The sequence below is a fragment of the Bos grunniens genome, chromosome 24 (genome assembly GCF_055505025.1).
Source record: "Bos grunniens cultivar Pamir isolate PY7600 chromosome 24, Bosgru_T2T1.0, whole genome shotgun sequence".
Classification (NCBI taxonomy): domain Eukaryota; kingdom Metazoa; phylum Chordata; class Mammalia; order Artiodactyla; family Bovidae; genus Bos; species Bos grunniens.
In genome coordinates, this window is record NC_141188.1 from 39194148 (window position 1) to 39213701 (window position 19554).

At 45.0% G+C, this 19554-nt stretch overlaps 2 protein-coding genes across 18 annotated transcripts in view; one reads left to right on the forward strand and one right to left on the reverse strand.

Annotated features, from left to right (window-relative positions):
• Positions 1 to 19554, reverse strand: part of DLGAP1 (DLG associated protein 1) — a 793561-nt gene that overhangs the window by 9319 nt on the left and 764688 nt on the right. For all 13 annotated transcript variants that reach the window (XM_086373120.1, XM_086373122.1, XM_086373121.1 and 10 more), the window contains 2 exons: positions 14963 to 15384; positions 954 to 1045 (listed from right to left, as the gene is read on the reverse strand). In XM_086373120.1, the coding sequence (XP_086229246.1) occupies positions 954 to 1045; positions 14963 to 15384 (514 nt within the window). The remainder of the gene's footprint in view (positions 1 to 953; positions 1046 to 14962; positions 15385 to 19554) is intronic.
• LOC147346102 (uncharacterized) overlaps positions 14896 to 19554 on the forward strand; it is a 55712-nt gene continuing 51053 nt past the window's right edge. For 4 of the 5 annotated variants that reach the window (XR_015153929.1, XR_015153927.1, XR_015153930.1 and 1 more), the window contains exon 1: positions 15379 to 15729. The gene's annotated coding sequence lies outside the window, so the exon portion shown is untranslated. Of the gene's footprint in view, positions 15730 to 19554 lie in introns of all 5 variants that reach the window. The other variant, XR_015153934.1, reaches the window with a different exon arrangement.

Here is a 19554-nt window from a genome sequence, read left to right on the forward strand (position 1 = left end):
CATAGTTTGGGTCAATCAGATCACAAATGATTGTGTTTTGAACTTTCCAGAAGATTAAAAGAATTGCTTTTCATTTTCTTTATTTTAGATGCAGTTTCCATCCCTGGGTTGGGGGTATCCTCTGGAGGAGGAAATGGCTATCCACTCCAGTATTCTTGCCTGGAGAATCTCATGGACAGAGAAGCCTGGCAGGCTACAGTCTATAGGGTCGCGAAGAGTTGGACACAACTGAGCGACTGAGCGCACAGATGCAGCTTGATCATTAATTGGCCAATAAAAGCTATTTTTGTGGAATGACACTTGTGGAGATGGCAGAATTTTAAAAAAAAAATGTGAGGAAGTTCTTGGCCTTGCATTTTGCTGACAGTTTTTAAAAAAATATTGTTGCTGCTAATACTGGTTTTGTCTGTTTGTTCTGCTTTATTTCATTTCTGTGTGTCCAAGAAAGATGAATGATTCATTGTTCTCATGGAGATCAAACTTACACTTTCTGACACCTTCCACCTCCAGTTCTTGAATTAAAACAGAGTACTCTGATAAGGAAAAAGGCCCCAATGGCTACTTCAGAAAAAAACTCGTTATCCAAAATGATTTTTTTCTGAAATATTATTTTTGAAATATCAGACTGCTCCAATTGGGTAAGAATAATAAAATCAGGAGGCCAGGAAAATAGAAAATCTTCAGCAACCAGAAAAAAAAAAAAAAAAGGAAATGGAGTTTTAACTTGATTGGATTCTTTCTTCAAAGATTATTTAATATTTTTTATTATTTTAAAAGATAAATATTTTTAAGAAAAGCAGGAAATATATGATTAATCAGAAAATTCTCTCTTTCAGGTTAAGAGAGTCCAATGAGCCCTGGCTTGGTTCTACTTTAGTTGGACTGGTCTTGACCACATGGTCTTCTCATGGGGAGGAGCAGGGAAAACTAGTATTGAGAGGGAAGATACCTACCAGGTTTTCTTCACACAGTTCTCTGAACTGGTAGAATTTCTGGGCCATAAGAAGTTGGGCACTGCCCACTGCGGTTCGGATTTTCCCTAGAACTGAAAAAAGCAAACAGACAAGAAGTTTACACATAATGTCTCATTGTTGAGACTTAGTCTGGCAAAGCAAAGAGGAAGTTGCGCTATAGTAATTAGGGAAGACCGTATGCAGAACTCACGTGCGCGCGTGCGCACACACACACACACACACACACACACACAGCCAGGTCTTGCCGTCACTCTGTGCATCTGTGCAAGAGAGACTCCTGAGTTAAAGTAGAAAACCAGCTTGGAAAAACCCACGTGCTCACCAGGCATCTTTCTTAGGGATAACGGAGTTTTCCATCACAGCCATGGATGTTACCAGGAGAGGAGGCAAATAGTTCTGCTTTGTTTTTTCCCTTTTACTGCAAGGATGAATTTCCAGTGTTTACCAGTCCGGTTAGGGATTTATTTGTGTCAGCAGTCATGGGCTGCTAGCTTGTTTTTCTAATCCGAATCCAAACACAAGGAAAGCAGCCCTGACTTGCAGGGGGTAGGGATCTCATGGCACTCACCAAATCCCATCCACAGGCTTCCTTATTTTTCCGGAGCTCAGCCACTGGGACTGTCAGGAAAGAAAGCCTGGCCAATTGAAAGATTTTGTAAGGAGCGAACATTTTCAGCCCGTTGCCTAGGGAACGCCAGCACTGTCCCAGCTTTTACACTCCATGGACCAGCGTTATTGTTCAGAGAGGTTTAATTCCCTGTGCACTGTGCTGAAAATCCTCCCCTTTGCAAGCTACTTCTTGCCTTGAGTGAAGTCAAAGGGGAGAACCTTCCAGCAGTGGGCGAGCTGAGCGGGGTGGAGCCTCTGCCCGGAGCATCCCTGAGCATGTCTGAGCATCCCAAGCTCCAGATTATCCCAGAGGCACTACGCTCCGCCTGGTGGGGACTGCGTGGCTGGAGCCCGGCCACCCGCCACCGCCACCAGGCAGGAAGGAAGGTGAGATGGCAGCAGCCACAGAGAAAAACAGAGCAGGCGGGCCTCTTGAAGCTCTTGCCCACTTGAAGCTCTTCACTGGGGCCGGGACGGATTTTATGGGACTGAAGCAACGTTTTTGCTGCTGTAATTTTGTTCTGACTTTACCGTGTCTGAGACTCAGAGTGGAATTAGATCTCCTTTTCTTGACCTCATTCCCCACAAAGACTGAGAAGACAACAGAAGGACAAGCAATGTCCTTTGCCTCAGGGTTTCCTGGTCAATTGCTTCTCAGTTAGTTTAAGGCTGCCAGGCTGGATAATGGTTCCGGCAGGCCACCACTGGTCTCTACCCAAATAGTTCACACAGGTTTCTGGGTCAGGAAGATCCTCTGGAAGAGGGCATGGCAACCCACTGCAGTATTCTTGCCTGGAGAATCCCCATGGACAGAGGAGCCAGGCGGACTACAGTCCATAGTCACAAGAGACACAACTGAAGTGACTGAGCACGCACACGTACATAACCAGGGCATCTCTGGGCTTGGGAAGTCACCAGTCAACTGTGAGGCTGAAGTGCAGAGACCACCTCCCTAGGGGAGAGCTGGGGTCCTCCTTGAGAGCACCTGGCACAATTCTTCAGGCCTAAGTGTTGGATTTTTTTCAGTCTATCTGCTTTTAGAATCTTTTGGGATGGCTGCATTTTCCTCTTTAATTGATCCATCATGTCTGTGAGGCCTTCCTCCTTTTTCTTTTTTAATTTAAAAAATTTATTGGAGTAAAGTTGCTTTAAAATATTGTGTTAGTTTCTGCTGTACAGCAAAGTGAATCAGCCATACATATACATATATTCCCCTTTTTAGATTTCCTCCCTATTTCAGGTCACCAAAGAGCACTGAGTAGAGTTCCCTGTGCTATGCAATAGGTTCTCATCAGTTATCTATTTTCTACATAGTCACCTCCCTCCATCTCTCAACACCCCAAAGCAGAAACGACATGGGGAAACAGGATACCACAGAAGCTAAAGGGTCAGGCCCTGAGTTGGCTGAGGGTCCTCTCTGGAAAACTTACCATCCATTGCTCTGGACAGGTCACCTAATCTCTGTTTTCTTATATGTAAAACGGGATCGAACCCAGGTCTTCTGTATTGCAGGTGGGTTCTTTACCGTCTGAGCCACCGAAGAAGCCCCATTTTTTTTTTTTTACCCTATGTGGCGGCAGTTAACTTTGCAGGGACTGGGCTGGCCCTCAACGCCAAGGCCAAAACAGCCCCAGAGGAGGCTGCAAAGATACGTGGAGTCTCCATAAAAGCTGGTGCAGGGACAGTCCATGGGGAGTCTGGAAACTCATTCATTCACTTAGAAATACTGGGACTGGAAGCGGTCAAACACCCAGTGCTTCCCGACTATGCCAGCTCCCCCAGCAGCATGTTAGAACTCAGAAACAGAGCTGAGGACTTCCCGGTGGTGCAGTGGATAAGAATCCACCTGCCAAAGAAGGGGACATAGGTTCCATCTCTGGTCTGGGAAAATCCCACATGCTGCAGAGCAGCTAAGCTTGTGTGCACCACACTGCTGAGCCCATGTGCTGCAGCTACTGAGGCCCACACACCCTAGAACCTATGCCCCACAACCAGAGAAGCCACAGCAATGAGAAGCCCAGCCACCACAATGAAGAGTAGCCCTGCTCGCCACAACTAGAGAAAACCCGCACAGAGCCACAGAGATCCAGCGCAGCCAAAAATAAATACATAAATAATAAATGGAACTCTCAGCTCTTAAAAAAAAAGAGAGAGAAAGAGCAGAACAGATGTATTTTTTATATCTTCAACCTGGACACTACCTATCAATTCAAAGGAGTCCATCTGGCTGTCCCACCAGTGGTGAAGGTTCTACAGCGGTCAGACTAGGTGAACACCTCCCAGACTCAGCTGCCTACACCTAATTCACCTGGTCTGCTTCCTTGCCTGTCTAACTTCCTCTGTGTAACATAGCAGACAAAGCACAGGCACTGGAATCTGAAATGCCATTTATCAGCTACAGATCCTGAGAGAATTTATTGTACTCAGACTCTGCCCTCTTTATCTGCCGAGTGATCATAATACTATCTTCCTAGGATTGTAGACTGTAGATATGATGAAATTGTGTATGAAAATCCTTAGGCTGCAGCAGGAATTATAACTCCTATATCCTTTCGACATTCTTGGTCATTTACCGGGGAAACAAAAGGTGACATATTCCCAAACGGGATTATTTCTCCTGTGAATCTTCACATTCCAAACTCGCTTCCCAACAGTGTGGACTGATTGAATGTCCTCTTTTTTGGTGGCTGCCATGCAGGCAGACCTAGACAAGTGTCAAGGAGAGGGTGAATCATGTCTTTAATCATGTCTCTGTGTAGATAAGGAATCCATAACAATTCTTCGGGGCCCCAGATTTTCATCCCTATCTGTAGAGTCTGGCATAGCTCCCCACCTATCAGAGCTAGAACAGTGGTTAACTGACTGACAGAGACACACAGAGGAGACAGGATCTTAACCAAGGATGCCTAGACCACTCTGTTGGAGCCTGTGCAGAAAAGAAACCTGCAAAATCAAAGATCAGATTCTCCCTGGGAGCCACAGTTGCTCCAGGCAAATAAGGTCCATCTTCAGGTACAGAGCAGACCAGATACACTCTGCTGGCCTGCAGAGTGCAGGGCCCTCCCTTCTCGTGGAACTGTGTTTCGCCACATGGTTTAGAGCCATTCAAATCCGTGGGTTCCAAACTCAAGTGTGTCTCTTGCTGCTGATCATTAGTCCTTGGAGATGGTCTTGGTACACTCCCTCCCTGACCCTTCTTTTCTGACTCTCATTCACTGGCAACTGAATCCCTGCTTCCTTGTCTTCAGCAAAAACCTTGTTTCCTATGAGATGAAGAAAACGGAAGGAACCAGGCATGAATATTCTCAATGTTCTGCCTCTCCTGACACTTGCCCACCCCCATGGTCCCCTAAAGCTCTAAAGAGGGGAGGTTTTTGCATGATGGATGAGCAGTGATGAGGCCAGCATCAGAGATGTCAGGTGCCCGAAGTACTGCCATTCATTCCTGATGGAATCAGCTCAAGATTGACAACCACCCCTGTGCTAAATAGCTCTCCACATCCACCCTTCCCATCTCCCTGTATCCTTGGTCCCACTCCCTCCTGGTTGCTCTTCCATCTCAGCCCCTCTCGAGAGCTTTACCTGAGAGACCTGGGAGCTGCCTCAAGTCTCTCCCATCCTAAGGGAAAAGTCCTCCCCCATCTCGTAATCCCCTCTAGCTAACCTAAAATCCCTCTCCTCCCCTGTTATGGGCTGACTTCTGTCCTCCCCAAAGTCATCTGTTCAAATCCTAACCTCAAGAACCTCTGATCGGGACTGTATTTGGCCTTCAAACCTGTATTTAAGTTAAAGCAAGGTCATTAAGGTGAGCCCTCATCCAATATAACTGGTGTTCTTATAAGACAGTGGAGTTATGACGTAGATACACACAGAGGGAAGACCAGACCAAGGGGAGAGGCCTTGGGAGAAACCGGCGTCTTGATCTCAGCCTTCTAGCCTACAAAACTATGACCAAAAAAATTTCTGTTGGTCAGACCACCAGGTGGTACTTTGTCACGGCAGCCAGAGCATATGAATACATCCTGGTAGATGCTGGATTCTTCAAAGGGCAGACTCCCTTGCTCTCTGCATCCTCAGCTCCCAGTGGTCCTGCCTCCCTTCAGTCTGGCTGTCCCTGCCCTCCCCCCACTTCTGGTCCTCTGTGTTTGGCACAAGGGAATCTCAGCCCCCTGGGTACTCACAGGGCTCTCTGGTCCTGGCCTGGCTTCCCTCTTCCCTCTACCTCTGGAATGTTGAACACAAAGCTCGGTCCTGAGTCTACTTCCCTTGACTCCTGTGAGTGATCTCATCCATGCTCCTGGGTTCAGCTATTCTGTAAAAGAGGTTTATTTTGCTCAAATTTGTAACTGGGGTTATACCAGCCCCTGGTGTAGCATGTCTGAGCACTTGCTAGACACCTCTTTGGATTTGTGTCCCCAAATCCACATCCCCTTCAGGCGACTCTAGTTGCTTACAGTTAGGGCTAAAGGCTCCAGCACCCCTCCTCACCAGTTTGGAGGTTTGGCTTTGTTGAGGGAGCCAGAGGGTGTTCTTATCTCATACAATTCTCATGCTTAAAACTGTTCTGTGCTCCTCTATCATCCCTGAAATAAGCGAGAAACTCCTTTTATTGGGCCACCTATTTAACCTCACCTCTGCCCATTCCTATGATGCGTTAGGCCCCCAATTTCCCAAAGCTGGTCTCTCCACAGTGCTTTTGCTCAGGCTAAACACTGAACTGAGGGTGCCTCCTGCCTTGGGCCCACACTGACCCCGCCCACTGGCCCCACCCCTTCAACCTCTCCCTGTCTTTGCACCTCAGATTCCTGTGCACAGCTCTGTCTCTGCCCTTTCCAAATTCTTTCCAGCATCATCTATTTGTCTGGCTTTCCAACCAGACCAGGAGCCCCTCGATGGCATAGACTGAGCCAACGTAACTCCTGATATCCTGTAGAAGGAGTAAGTTTCGAAGTGAACTGACTCATCTGTAAACTTTATGTTAACCTGAAAAATTAATGGTAAGATTCCAGGCCTTAAGCGTTCCACTTCTTTAAGATTTTACTGTGCCCAGCACCACTTTTTTATTACAATCTTGATTAATTAATTAGCTAATACAGTTTTGGTTGGGTTATTGTTCCTCTTGTGTGCTCAGTAGCTTTAGTAATGTCCGACTCTTTGCAACCCTATGGACAGTAGCCCACCAGGCTCCTCTGTCCATGGGATTTCCTAGGCAAGATTGTTCCTCGTGGTTTTCTGTTTATAATACTAGTTGTGCTGACTCTGGCTGGAAGAGCCAGGCCATTTGGGATAAAGTGGAACATACCTCTGGATGAATTAAGCCTCCTTATTGTCAACTTTTGACTTCTTTCTACTCACTTGGCCTCCCGCCACGATGGTTTAGACTTTAGGAGTGAGGAGGAAAAAGGAAGTTTTAGAAGAATGGATCCACCCACTTACTCCAAAGTCATGTGGATTTGTCAGACCAAAATCTGTGTGATTTCAAGTCAGATTATCCATGCGGAGACGTTTTTATTTACAAGTGTGTCCTCGTGGAAAAGAATTTTGCCAACCAACTGCCCAGCTGTTTCTCAAATACATTTGTGATCCAGAGCTGCTGTCAATAAAAGGTCTCCACAGAAAACATGGATCTGTTTCATTCCTGGCTGACAACGGCTGCTCTGAATGTAACAAAAGCACTTTTTTTTTTTTCCCTTAAAGGAGCCAAAACTTAAATGAATAAAGAATGATGAATTTATTAAAGGTTAATGAACAAAGAATAGAATTCTCAAGTAGAAATTATCTCGTGGACTAAAACCAGAGCTTCCATGGGGCTAAGCCCTGGGGGAAATATTATTTTGTTTGTAAAGAGCAAGTATTCAAATACTCAGCTAATTTTATTTTTCCCCAACTCTTACTCCAGGACTCCTACTTGTAAAAGATGCTTATGTTCCCATCCATGTCTCCATTTACATCAGCCATGAACTAGTAACAGCATCTACATCACATAGACAGATACAGTTTTTGAGCCTTTGAAACTGGAATGAGATGAAATGTGTTAACATTTCCCTTGGGAATATGGAAGGACTAAAAACTGCATTTAAAGTCCATTCCAATGATCTTCCACAGAAATAGTTATGGTTAGAGAAAGCAATGGGGAATTGTGCTCCATGAGGCAAGTCCTCTCTCTGCAATCACTGCCTTTCTGTTGAGTAGAGATGTCTAGAACATTGAGAACAGCACCAGGAAAGTGGCTTCCAGTCATGGTCCTGCTTCCCTCTGCCCATCTCTGCCTCTCCCTGCCTTCATGCCTCTGAGCCTCTCAGCCTCAGATCACTCCCAGTAAAACACACCTGCAAAAGGATGCCCAGACCAGCACCAACGCCTTCCTCTTTGTGCCCAGCACTGTGCAAAGCAAAACGTACCCAGCATGCTGGAAGGTTAAACATAGGACACATTGCACCCCGTTTTCTTTTCATTACTGCCACTTCCTTTGTGGTCACGAATTTCAGGTTGGTCAGACCTTAAAAAACATGTAAGCCTGTGTGTGTGTGTGTGCATGTGTGTGTGTGTTGGGGCATGGAGGTGGGGAGGGACCTTTCAAAGGTCAATTCAAAGGAAAGATGAGACTAGAACCAGAAGGAGCTGGGATGCACCCACCTTACCCACTTAGAAGCACTCAAGGCTCAAGGCAGCTGATCTGAAGAAATCACAGCATGCTCCTGTGCCTGCCACCCACCAGTCCTCAGGCTGCAGAGAGGCCACAGGAACCCTGGGCAGAGCAAGCTTGGGATGGCACCCATCAACGGGTGAGGCAATGACTGTGCACAGCTTCCCCACTGTAACTCAACCTGAAACCTGGCAAACCCCATTTCAGGTTTCATTACCAGCCCGACGTTCGCTGCCAAGGCTCCCAGTCCTTCTAGGGGACTCAAGGTCAAATTTCAGTAAAGGGGGATGCTATTACCAGGCAAAATGAAAGTGTTACTAATCTGCCTCCCTCCCACACACCCTTTGGGTTTATCCATTCGTTTCAGATAAAGCCTGAAAATTCCACATAGAAGTTGTCCACAGTTCAGGAGGCAAAGCTAGATTTCCAAGCACAATCAACCAGTATATTTCATCCTGGGGCCACTGAAACCTGAGCCTATGTTTGGAGCCGGTGGTGCTGGACTGCATTCCTGGTGGGAGCCTTGCGCTCCATCTGGGCGTTTCGTCCTGGTCAGATAAAACCAGACGGATCCCTGTAACATGCAGGCCCTCTCCAACAGCGTGAGGGAGCATCTCCCTGGGACAGCTGTTTCACACAAGGGCCCATTGTCTGAGACAAGCTCGGGTCGGTTTACTTCGAGAGCTGCAGGAACATTCTGTCAGCTGCTACGGCTCCCTTGCTCACTGCAGATTTCTTTTAGTTTGTTATTGAGCCAGAAACCTACCATCGACTGTTAGGGAGGAAGGTTTAACCCAAGAACCAAAGTCTTCATGCTGCTTTCATTTTATCAGGAAAAAGGATAGCTCCCCACACCCGAAGAATTTATAGCTCGACTTTTGGAGAGCCGTGACTGTAAGTGTTTGTTTTCTTTCTGGACTTCCTTAAGTACATTTGTCCAGTTTTGGGGAAAGCAGTGTTTTCCAGTCCTGGAAGGCCACAAACAAGATCCCCAGGAAGCAGCAGTTAGAATTAAGATGATAGCAGCATAAAATAACTGATTACTGAATAATTACTGCAAATTGGATGACTCTTTTTTTTTTCTTCAGGGCTTCCCTGGTGGCTCTGATGGTAAAGAGTCCTCCTGCAATACAGGAGACCCAGGTTTGATCCCTGGGTCAGGAAGATCCCTGGAAAAGGAAACGGCTACCCGCTCCAGTATTCTTGCCTGGGAAATTCCATGGACTGTGGAGCCTGGAAGGCTACAGTTCATGGGGTCACAAAGAGTTGGATGTGATTGAGCGACTATCACTTTGTTACTTCAACTCTCTTATAGAGAAGGGTGACTGCAACCAACCCAGGCCCCAAATCTGAATCTCAGGTTCCCATCAAGCAGTTGCTTCTTTACAGGGGGAGGGAGGCTGTGCCACGCGGTCTGCAGGATCTTAGTTCCCCAGCCGGGATCAAACACACACCCTCTGCACTGGAAGCACAGTCTTAATCACTGGACCACCAGGGAGGTCCCAGAGCAGACAGTTGCTGCTTCGAACTTCTTTTTTTCCCCCACGGACATGCTGTGTTTTGAATTTAGGAAGATATTTAACTTACATTCCTAGAAGCATGATGAATAAGTATGGACGTGATGATAGCAAGTTCTGACTCAAATACCTTCAGCTGCTGCAGAGTATTTTTGGGGGACAGGGGATATTTTTGTGTATCTGTGGTGAAATATACATAAGATCTACCATTTCAACCATTTTTAAGTGGGCCGTTCAGAGACATTAAGCACATTCACTAAACATTTAAAAATATTTAAAATATGGAATAATTCTGGGGCCCCACAAGATAAATTAAACAGGTATGATTAGAATCGTCCTTTCTCCCACCCAGTCCTGCTTCTTTCCCTGCTGATGGTGAAGACCAGCTCTCCTGGGAGGGATTGTTCACGGAGCCACCATTGTCACGTATCCTGAAGAATGACCCTCCTGTCTGGGACTCAACACAAAAGGTGGTTTGATGAGCAGACACATAGATTTGTGCTTGACCCTTCTATCCAAGCTCTTTTTCTGTGTACACAGGTTTTTTTTTTTTTTCAAAAGCCGGTTACTTAGACATTGGCTATGCCTGCCAAACAGAACTGGCTCCCCTTCCTTACTACCCTCCCCCTTATTAAAAAAAAACAAGCAAAGGTTAAATTAGAGACTTACTAAAACAAAGGCCCTCTGCAACCCCAGGCCCACTTATCGGAACAGAAGTGAGGTTGCCAAGGAGGCAGGGGCAGATATGTATGGAGAGCTTTGGAGGAGGCACTCAGGAACACACAAAGTGTTATTGTCTTGTCAGATGTTATTCATGTTGTATCTATTCCACCAGGCGCTTCTGTGTTCTGTGACCTTGGACAAGAGACTGCCAGAGAGCTGTTTTGAGGGCAAATAAAACAACACCTGTCAAGGCCTGTAGCCCACGGGCCCCGGGGACTGTGAGGACAAGATGGATATTCTTTCATGAGCTCGTATTCTCGCTTTCTCCCTGTTCTCTGGTCAGATCCTCAGCAATTTCCATTAGCCTCATTTGAAATTGGCAACTGACTGCGCATGTGCATGCTCCTCTGTGCTGTTTAGAATTCTGGTACGCTAGTGGGTAGGAGTTTCCATTTCATACATCCCAGAGCATGAAAGACAAAGAAAGCCTTCAGGTGCTTGTGAGTAGAATCTCGTCCCAAGAACTAGAAGGGACATGCGGGTTCATCTAGTCCAGGCAACTGACAGACACACAAGTCCTTTCCAGCCTTTTGGTACTAGGTGTTCATATCTGTCTACCGGATCCCTGTTCTGATCAGCAGGACTCCCCACTTTGCCAGGCGCTGCCCCTTCCAGCTTTGGGCAACAATAGCAGCGAGTTACTTGTTGAATATTTTGTAAGCTACTTAGGAAGAAAGGTTTGGCTAAAGAAAACACTTCTGTAAAACAGAATTTCCAAAATAGTTTCAGGATTCAAATACGTATTCACCGATCCCCCGTTATATGTCAAGAACTGTCAGAGGGACGGGGATATGAAGATGAATGAGACAAGAACAATTTCTGTCCTCAGACCTCACTTTTCAGTCGAGGAGAGAGATACATAGATTATCATCAAATAATGTTGGAAATACCTGGCAGACAAATGTACGGCTATTACAGAAGCACCCAGTTCAGCCCAAGGTGGTGCATTCTGCAAAGACTTCTAGAAGGTGAGGCTCAAGCTGAAGGAGGAGCCTTTTTTGTAGGCTAGATGGGCTTATATGAACAGACATTCAGTTCAGTCGCTCAGTCGTGTCCGACTCTTTGCGACCCCATGAATTGCAGCACGCCAGGCCTCCCTGTCCATCACCAACTCCCGGAATTCACTCAAACTCACGGCCATCGAGTCGGTGATGCCATCCAGCCATCTCATCCTCTGTCGTCCCCTTTTCCTCCTGCCCCCGATCCCTCCCAGCATCAGAGTCTTTTCCAACGAGTCCACTCTTCGACGAGGTGGCCAAAGAACTGGAGTTTCAGCTTTCGCATCATTCCTTCCAAAGAACACCCAGGACTGATCTCCTTTAGAATGGACTGGTTGGATCTCCTTGCAGTCCTTAGACATTTCTAATTTGAATCACTTTAGTACATTTAAAAAACCAAAATTAAAGGCATTTACCTCTGAACTTTGTGTTAGCTGTTTGATCTAAAGTTCTAAAACAATATTTCGAAAAATTAATAATTTGGACTTTTCACTATAGACGATTGGTTTTCCAACTGAACTCGAGAAATCTGAGGAACTTTTTGGTTGGTAAGGAGGGACATCGTTCCAGGGACTGAGGAGACAGAACTCTGAGCCCTTATTAAAAAGCTTCGCTGTTATTCCTGTTATTTTATTGGTGTTGGGTGTATGTTTTTTAAACTAGGAAAAGGGGGCTCTGATATCGAAATATATTTCAAACTACAAAGGGAAACTCACTCCCCACTGAAACAGGTCTCATTGCATACTTGCCATCTAAGATTATTCAGTTGACTGCTTTAAAGCAAAGCACCAAAACCACTCCCATGCTTAGTTATCTTTGCTTGTTCTGCAGCCATGACCCTCACACCTCCCCCACCCCGTCCCCAGGCAGCAACCTTGTAAAATAGAGGTAGAGCTAAAAAAATCACTATTCTAAAGAAAACGTCCTTAAGATGTATGGCTTCTTAATGGTAAGACAAGCAGTACCTTCATGTACAAAGAGCAAATTATTATTAGGACAATCTTGTTATAACAAAATATTTTCATATGGAATAGGTTTATAAGTCCTGTTTATAAATCAATATTTTACTTTATTTTTTAATAAATTAATATTTTAAATAGCATCTGAAGTAAACATTCTGGAACAGTGAATGAATGAGCAGTTCCTTCATGTTCAAGATACAAATACACTTCTCTTCCATCCCAAACACAGGATGAGAGTCTGATTTTCTGGCATGATTTTCACCTTTCAAATACATATGCTTGTATCAAAATACATTGACTTGTTTTCATAACTTACACTTACCAGCTATGTAAGTGTCAAGGAAGATTCTCCTAAATCTTTATACATTGGCTATCCTCATGCATCATTATAAAGCTGGGTTGCGAGAAATAGATCTAGTCTCAGATGGGAAGAAAAGATGAAAAGAAAACACCACATGAACAGCTTCCCAGGTCATACTGGAAGTTAACTGGGGGAAGCTAGAACAAGTGTGAATCAATCCAATGAATGACCTGAAATCTGCAAAACAGCTTGCCCTGTTGAGCAGGGCACCCGAGGCCACTGGTCCTTAGATGTGGGCAAGTTTACCATATCCCAGTAAAGCTTACTAGGCTTTGAGTTTGCTCATAAGGGGAAAGGAGAATAAGAAAATGCAACTGCTAAGACTTTCTTGGCTTCCCAGTAGCTCAGTTGGTAAAGAACCTGTCTAATAGTGTAGGAGATGTAGGAGACATGGGTTCAATCTCTGAATTGGGAAGTTTCCCTGGAGGAGGAAATGGCAACCCACTACAGTATTCTTGCCAGGAGAATCCCACGGACAGAAGAGCCTGGCGGGCTACAATCCAAAGGGTTGAAGAGAGTCAGACATGACTGAGCACGCATATATATACACATAGAAGACTTTCTTATTGAAACCTGCCCCCACCCACCGCTATTAGGTGTTGCTTCATAACCCTGTCACCAGGGCACAGAGCATGTTCTCTGTGGATCCACACCCAGGTGAGCATGCAGTGACACGGACCGTTGGGGCAAGTGTCAAGGAGGTTTGCTTTTCCACTGCTAAGTTGTTTGCACTCATCATGAAAGAACAAAAGGAACATTACAGAAACATATTGATGGGTTTTCTAACCTGCTCTGAAAGGGAACAAATAAGCTAGTCAGTGGGTGGATAGGGGTCTGGAGGAGGAAAGAGCAGAGAAGAGCTGAGAGCAAGATCCAGAGCAGAAATCCTGCAACCTGTGAACTGTTATTTTGCAGTCTCCATTCTCATAAAAATACTTCCCTTATGGAAAGCTCACTGCTCCCTGACACAGTTAGCTTGGTTTACTTAGTAAGTTAACTGAACATGATTTACAGAAAGCTCTAGATCTCATTATTAAGAAATTATTGTTTTTGTTAGGGATGATAATACATGATTGGTTATTTAAAAAAAAAAAAAAGTCCTTATCAGAGATGCACAGTGAATCGACGAGATGTCTTGGATTTTCCTTAAGATCCTCTGGCAAAAATGATGACAACATGGGAGAAGCTGAGACTGGCCACTCATTGAACTGGGTGATAGGCAGATGGGGGGGGTATTATAATAAACGCTCTACTTTTGTACCTGTTCTAAGATTTTCATGATAAAAAGTTAAATGATGACTTAAAAGACAAATCTAAAAAGCCACATCGTGACAATACTCTTCCAGGTGGTTCCCACCCCAAAATGAAGGCAGGCTTAGATGCCTACCACTGATTTTCCCTGATTCAAATATATTATCAGTAGGAAGATCCACTGTTCATTCAATAATCGTTTTTCACAGGGAAATAAACATGCAGCATTGATATACACACTGATTATAAACTATTTTCCAAAAATTTCACAGTTTTTGGAAATGTACAAAACATGTCTCAGGACTGTGGACATCTGGTAACTTCTTTGTCAACTGTTAACAAGGATTGTTGTTGAAAGGCCAAGTTTGAAAAGAACGGTGTCTGGGGCCTCCATTATTTATTTAATTTATCCATCCTTTATATTTATTTAATCTATTGAAATGTGTTACTTGTTTTAGCAGCTTAAGATTTGCCTAAATCTAAGAAGGAAAGCGCGGGCTAAGCAGGGCTAAGACTGTCAATAAGCGTGGCGTCTACCGGCCTAGACACGACCAGCCTCGTTTCAATCTTGTATGTTAGTGAAAGTAGTACATTTGGAAGATTATAAATACCCAAAGGATGCCTAGCTGGGGATCTTTAAACTAGTTAGAATTACTGTTCCTTCCCTGAGGAGCAACACCAATGGGAGAGCGTCTTGGGGAAAGAGGAACCATTCAGAAGCCTCAGGGCACCTCACCATCGTCCAGAGCCGAAAATCCTAGACGCAGAGCTACAGAAACTGAGACAACTACATGAGCAGCTCGGCGCAACCGGAAGGAAGGAAGAAAGTGTCCCCGCCCCGCCCCATCCTGGATGCCCCGCCCCATGCCCCGCCCAGAGCTCCAGGCGTTTGCGCAAGCGCATATGCGGCGCCGCACTTACTCTCCTCAGGAAGGTTGTTCTCCCGCTCTTCTCTCTCCATCTGCTGGCACCAGCCTTCCATGCGGTCCCGCTCCGCCTGGAGAAGCTTCAGAAACCAGTGGCCGTCCCGGTGGCACACTGATCTCTGCACGGCCTCCAGGGGGTCTTCGGTGATTGAGTCAATCCAGGGGTCCGGGGGCGGCAGAATGGAAGGATCGAAGTCCGCGTCGAAGTCCTCATCGACCGCGCAGGCGTGGTAATGGTTTCCTGAGCCCTGGATGCTGACGGTGGAGGTGCTGGCATCCCGGGAGAACTGTCTGGCCACCGGGCCGGGGCACGAATTGTCCTCTATCGACTCCAAAGAGTTTTCCAGGTTGTCGTGGAAGTCCAGGTCGGCCTGCACGGCCGTCGTCACACTGTTGGAGCGAGTGAACCTGCGGAAACTTGGAGGGATAGAGACGAATTAGTTAAGGGTGTTCCTTGAAGCAAAACCACGTTCTGCTTTTCTTCATGGGTGTGCCAGGAGGGAGCGGGCAGTCTCATCCTCTCCATCTGTGGAGGTAGTCCCTGGAGGCCAGCGCATCAGTCGCCATAGCTCTAGTGTAAAGAACACGATCCCTCCTCTCTGGTCAATATGGACGGAATGTGAAATCGTATTTGGAGAAGGTTTAGAAGTGGACCAACAGGCACCAGCTCTCAAAGCCAGATCGATATCCAGGGTCCACCTTCTGCCCCAGTCTGCCATGGCTTGGATCCTTACATACAGTGATCAGTAAACTTGGTGAGGGGTAAGGAAACAATTCAGTTATATCTTGCTTTGCTGTAATTTTCTTTGAAACAAGGTGGGGCGGGCGGGGCGGGGAAGGGAACCCAACCCAGCGTGGACCAAGACTATCTTGAATCCTGCATAACCACATTTCCCAGGGATAGCTCTTACCTGAAGACAAACTAAAATGCCATTAAGCTTCTCTTAAAATTAAAGCTCCTTTCCCTGGTAATTCTTCTGTTGATCATCTGGTCATAGTGATAATTTGGTACAAAGCCTTTGGGGCAAAATCAGCTCAGATCTAGAGTTCTCCAGTATCATCTTTCCCTGTGCCTTTAATGTCCCCTCCAAGGTCTTTCTCCCGAAATAAAATACAAGACAACTTGATAACAGCATTTTGTATGGACATCCATGCAATCGGTGTTTCTCAGCCAAATGGCTCAAGACACCTACAGCGAGGTGAGGACGGATGGAAGGTGAGAGGGGTGGGGAAGGACAGGGAAGTAGCAAATTCTTTCTCAAACAAGGGGCAGGGGAAGGCCTGGGTCTGAAGTAATTTAAAACAACTCTGGAAAGTTTCCCTGGCTCCAAGAGCAGACAGGAAATGACAATTTAACAAGATATAAGAGTTTATAGAAGGCAGCATCAGGTGTCTGTTACCCCACTTGATACTTAGTTTTTAAGGTAACTTCCTGATCTAATATTTTTTATTCTGAAGAAATATACATAACATAAAATTGACTAACAACTTTCAAGTATATGATTCAGTGGGGTTAAGTTCGTTTCCATGGTTGGGCAGCCATCACCACCATCCCCCTCCAGAACTTTTACATCTTTCCCAACTGAAACTCTGTACCCATTAAACAACTCCTCACCCCACCTCCCTTCCCTCCAGCCTCTAGCAGCCATGATGGCACGTTTCGTCTCTCTAAATTTGATTATTTTCAGTCCCTCATGTAAGTAGAATTATACAGTATTTGTCTTTTGGTCGCTGGCTTATTTCACTTAGCATGGTGTCTTCAAAGTTCATCCATATTGTAGCATGTGTCAGAATTCCCTTCCCATTTAAGGCTGAATAATGTCCCATTATATGTATATACCACACTGTATTCATTTTTTAATCCATTGATAAACACTTGGCTTTGTTCCACTTTGTGGCTATTGTGAATAATTCTATGAACATGGGTGTACAAATATATCTTCAAGATTCTGCTTTCATTTGTTCTGGGTTACATACCCAGAAGCAGAATTGTTGAATTATGTGGTAATTCTGTTTTCCCTAGCAGCCGTACCATTTTATATTACAACCAGAAATGCACAGTTTTTAATTTCTCCACATCCTTGCCAACACTGATTTTCTGACTTTTTCTATAGTAGCTGTTCTAATGGGTATGAAGTGGTGTATTTTCTTGGCTGGTTCATAATTATGCCATATTACAATGGTTTATTTGCCAGTTGATTTTCAGTTAACATTCAATAGTGCCAGCCTTAAAGGAGAGTGCAGTAAGGTCCATACAACATTTAATAAACCAGATAATATGTTTTTTTCTTAACTCCCCTGGAAACTCTGTAAGAGCCAGTTAACACCAGTATGCTAGTCCCTCAAAAATAAAGAATGAACAGACTGGAAGTCACAAAAAGGAAAAAGTATAATCATCTCAATCAGTCCATTTCCCCCCTAGAGAATAAATACCAAGAAAATGACTGCACAATTGATATGTGTTCATTATTAGGATGATCACAATAATAAAAAAATGTGATGCTCGCCATTCATTTTATGAGGATAGGCCAGCTAAAAAAAGCCGGTCCATCTCACTGTTTGCTGTTTTCAAGAAGTTACTTCTGTAGTCAGAGAAGAAGAAATATTGTGTGACATGCCTTATATGCAGGATCTAAAAAGAAACGAATCAGATGAACTTATTTACAAAACAGAAACAGACTTATAGACTTAAAGATGAACTTGTGGTTGCCAGTGGGGAAGGATGGGAGGGAGGGATAGTTAGGGAGTTTGGAGTCAACATGTACACACTGCTGCATATAAAATAAATCACCTACAAGGACCTACTGTATAGCACAGGGAACTCTGCTCAATGTTATGTGGCAGCCTGGATGGGAAGCAAATTTGGGAGAGAATGTATACATGTATATGTATGGCTGAGTCCCTTTGCTGACCACCTGAAAGGAATTGGCAACCCACTCCAATAGTTCTGGAGAATTCCATGGACAGAGGAGCCTGAAGGGCTACAGTCTGGGGTAGCAAAGAGTTGGACATGACTGAACAACTAACACACACACACGGCTGAGTCCCTCTGGTGTTTACCTGAAACTAGAACCTATCACAACATTGTTAATCGGCTATACCGTAAAACAAGATAAAAAGTTAAAAAAAAAGTTACTTCTGTGGAAGGTATCAGGCATGGTGATTTTATAGGTGGTTCAGATGGTAAAAAATCTGCCTGCAATGCAGGAGACCTAGGTTCAATTCTTGGATTGTGAAGATGCTCTGGAGAAGAGAATGGCAACCCACTCCAGTATTCTTGCCCAGAGAATCCCATGGACAGAGGAACCTGGTATTCTATAGCCCATGAGATCGCAGAGAGTCGGACACGACTGAGCAACTCACACTTAACTCTGAAATGGGTCACAGGAAAAACTGCCCAGTGTGAAAGTCTGAAAGAATGTCCTTTCTGGTACTCTCTGTGAAAACAAGAATCATTCTGCCACTGTGATTCTCCCAAAAGTCAGCAGTTTCTTGGCTTTAGGAGGCCACTTCTGCCGCCTTCTTGCTCACCCGCCAACATGTTAAATGACATCTGAAGCTGAGCTGTCTCTCCAGCTGCACGTGTGTGAATTGGATGACTTTCCTCCCAACAGTTGACATCCTGCCTGTTCCACTGACACAAAATCCCGACTATGAAAACACTTGGCTCCACTTTCCAAGATCATGGGCTGCCAGAGGCATAACATTTCCAGACTCAAGGAAGGCCCAGCGCCTTATTGTTTCCAACTGGAGCAAACTTGCCAGAGACAGAGTCTGCCGCGCACGCAAATCACAGAGACCCACTTTCCTCATGCCTCTTTTTATCTATCCAAATCCGTACCACCAGCATTCCTGATAGAGGGCTCCTGGCTATGAATCCTGTAAAGTATCCACCTTCTTAAGAAAAATGACTTGGCAGGAGATGAGTGGAAGTTTGCAGGTTAGTCACCCAGAAAGAAAGAAAGGTAAAATTAAAATGGTTTGGGATTAAAAGCGGTGCCTTTGAACTCAGGCAGCCCTCTCCGGGTTGCACTGCTTCTCTCAATTAAGTTCCTTAAACGAGCACTTTATTCCACCCAGAGTTTTCAAAGAATGTTCTGCTCTGTGAAACACTTTATGTCTTTCATGTGCTGAGTGTCCTCTGGGCGAAGGGTGTGATCAAGTTGTTGTTTAAAAGTTTGATAGGAACACAGAAGGAGTCACTGGATTTATTTCTGTGTTTTCGAAAAGAATGGATCAGTTGCTGGTGGATGGTAAAAACCTAAAAGCTGAACCCAGTGGCTTCAAGACAGTTTCCAGTCTTGAAACTTCCTTGGTCCTTCATGCCCTAAAGGCAAAATGTGTAATAATTACAAATTCTGAAATGAACTGACTGATATTCTGGCCAAGGGATTGAAAAACAATGAAACCAAAGACTGAACCATCCAGTACGGGACAGGATACTGTGTCTGTTCTGAAGGGAGGAGGAACGACACTTGTGAGCATTCACCTCTGCTGTTGCTTTGTGCTCTTTCTATGAAACAAGTTTATCTGTCTGATGAGAGGATTTTCTGTCCCTCTCCCACCACTTTTCTGTTCAGCAGATTA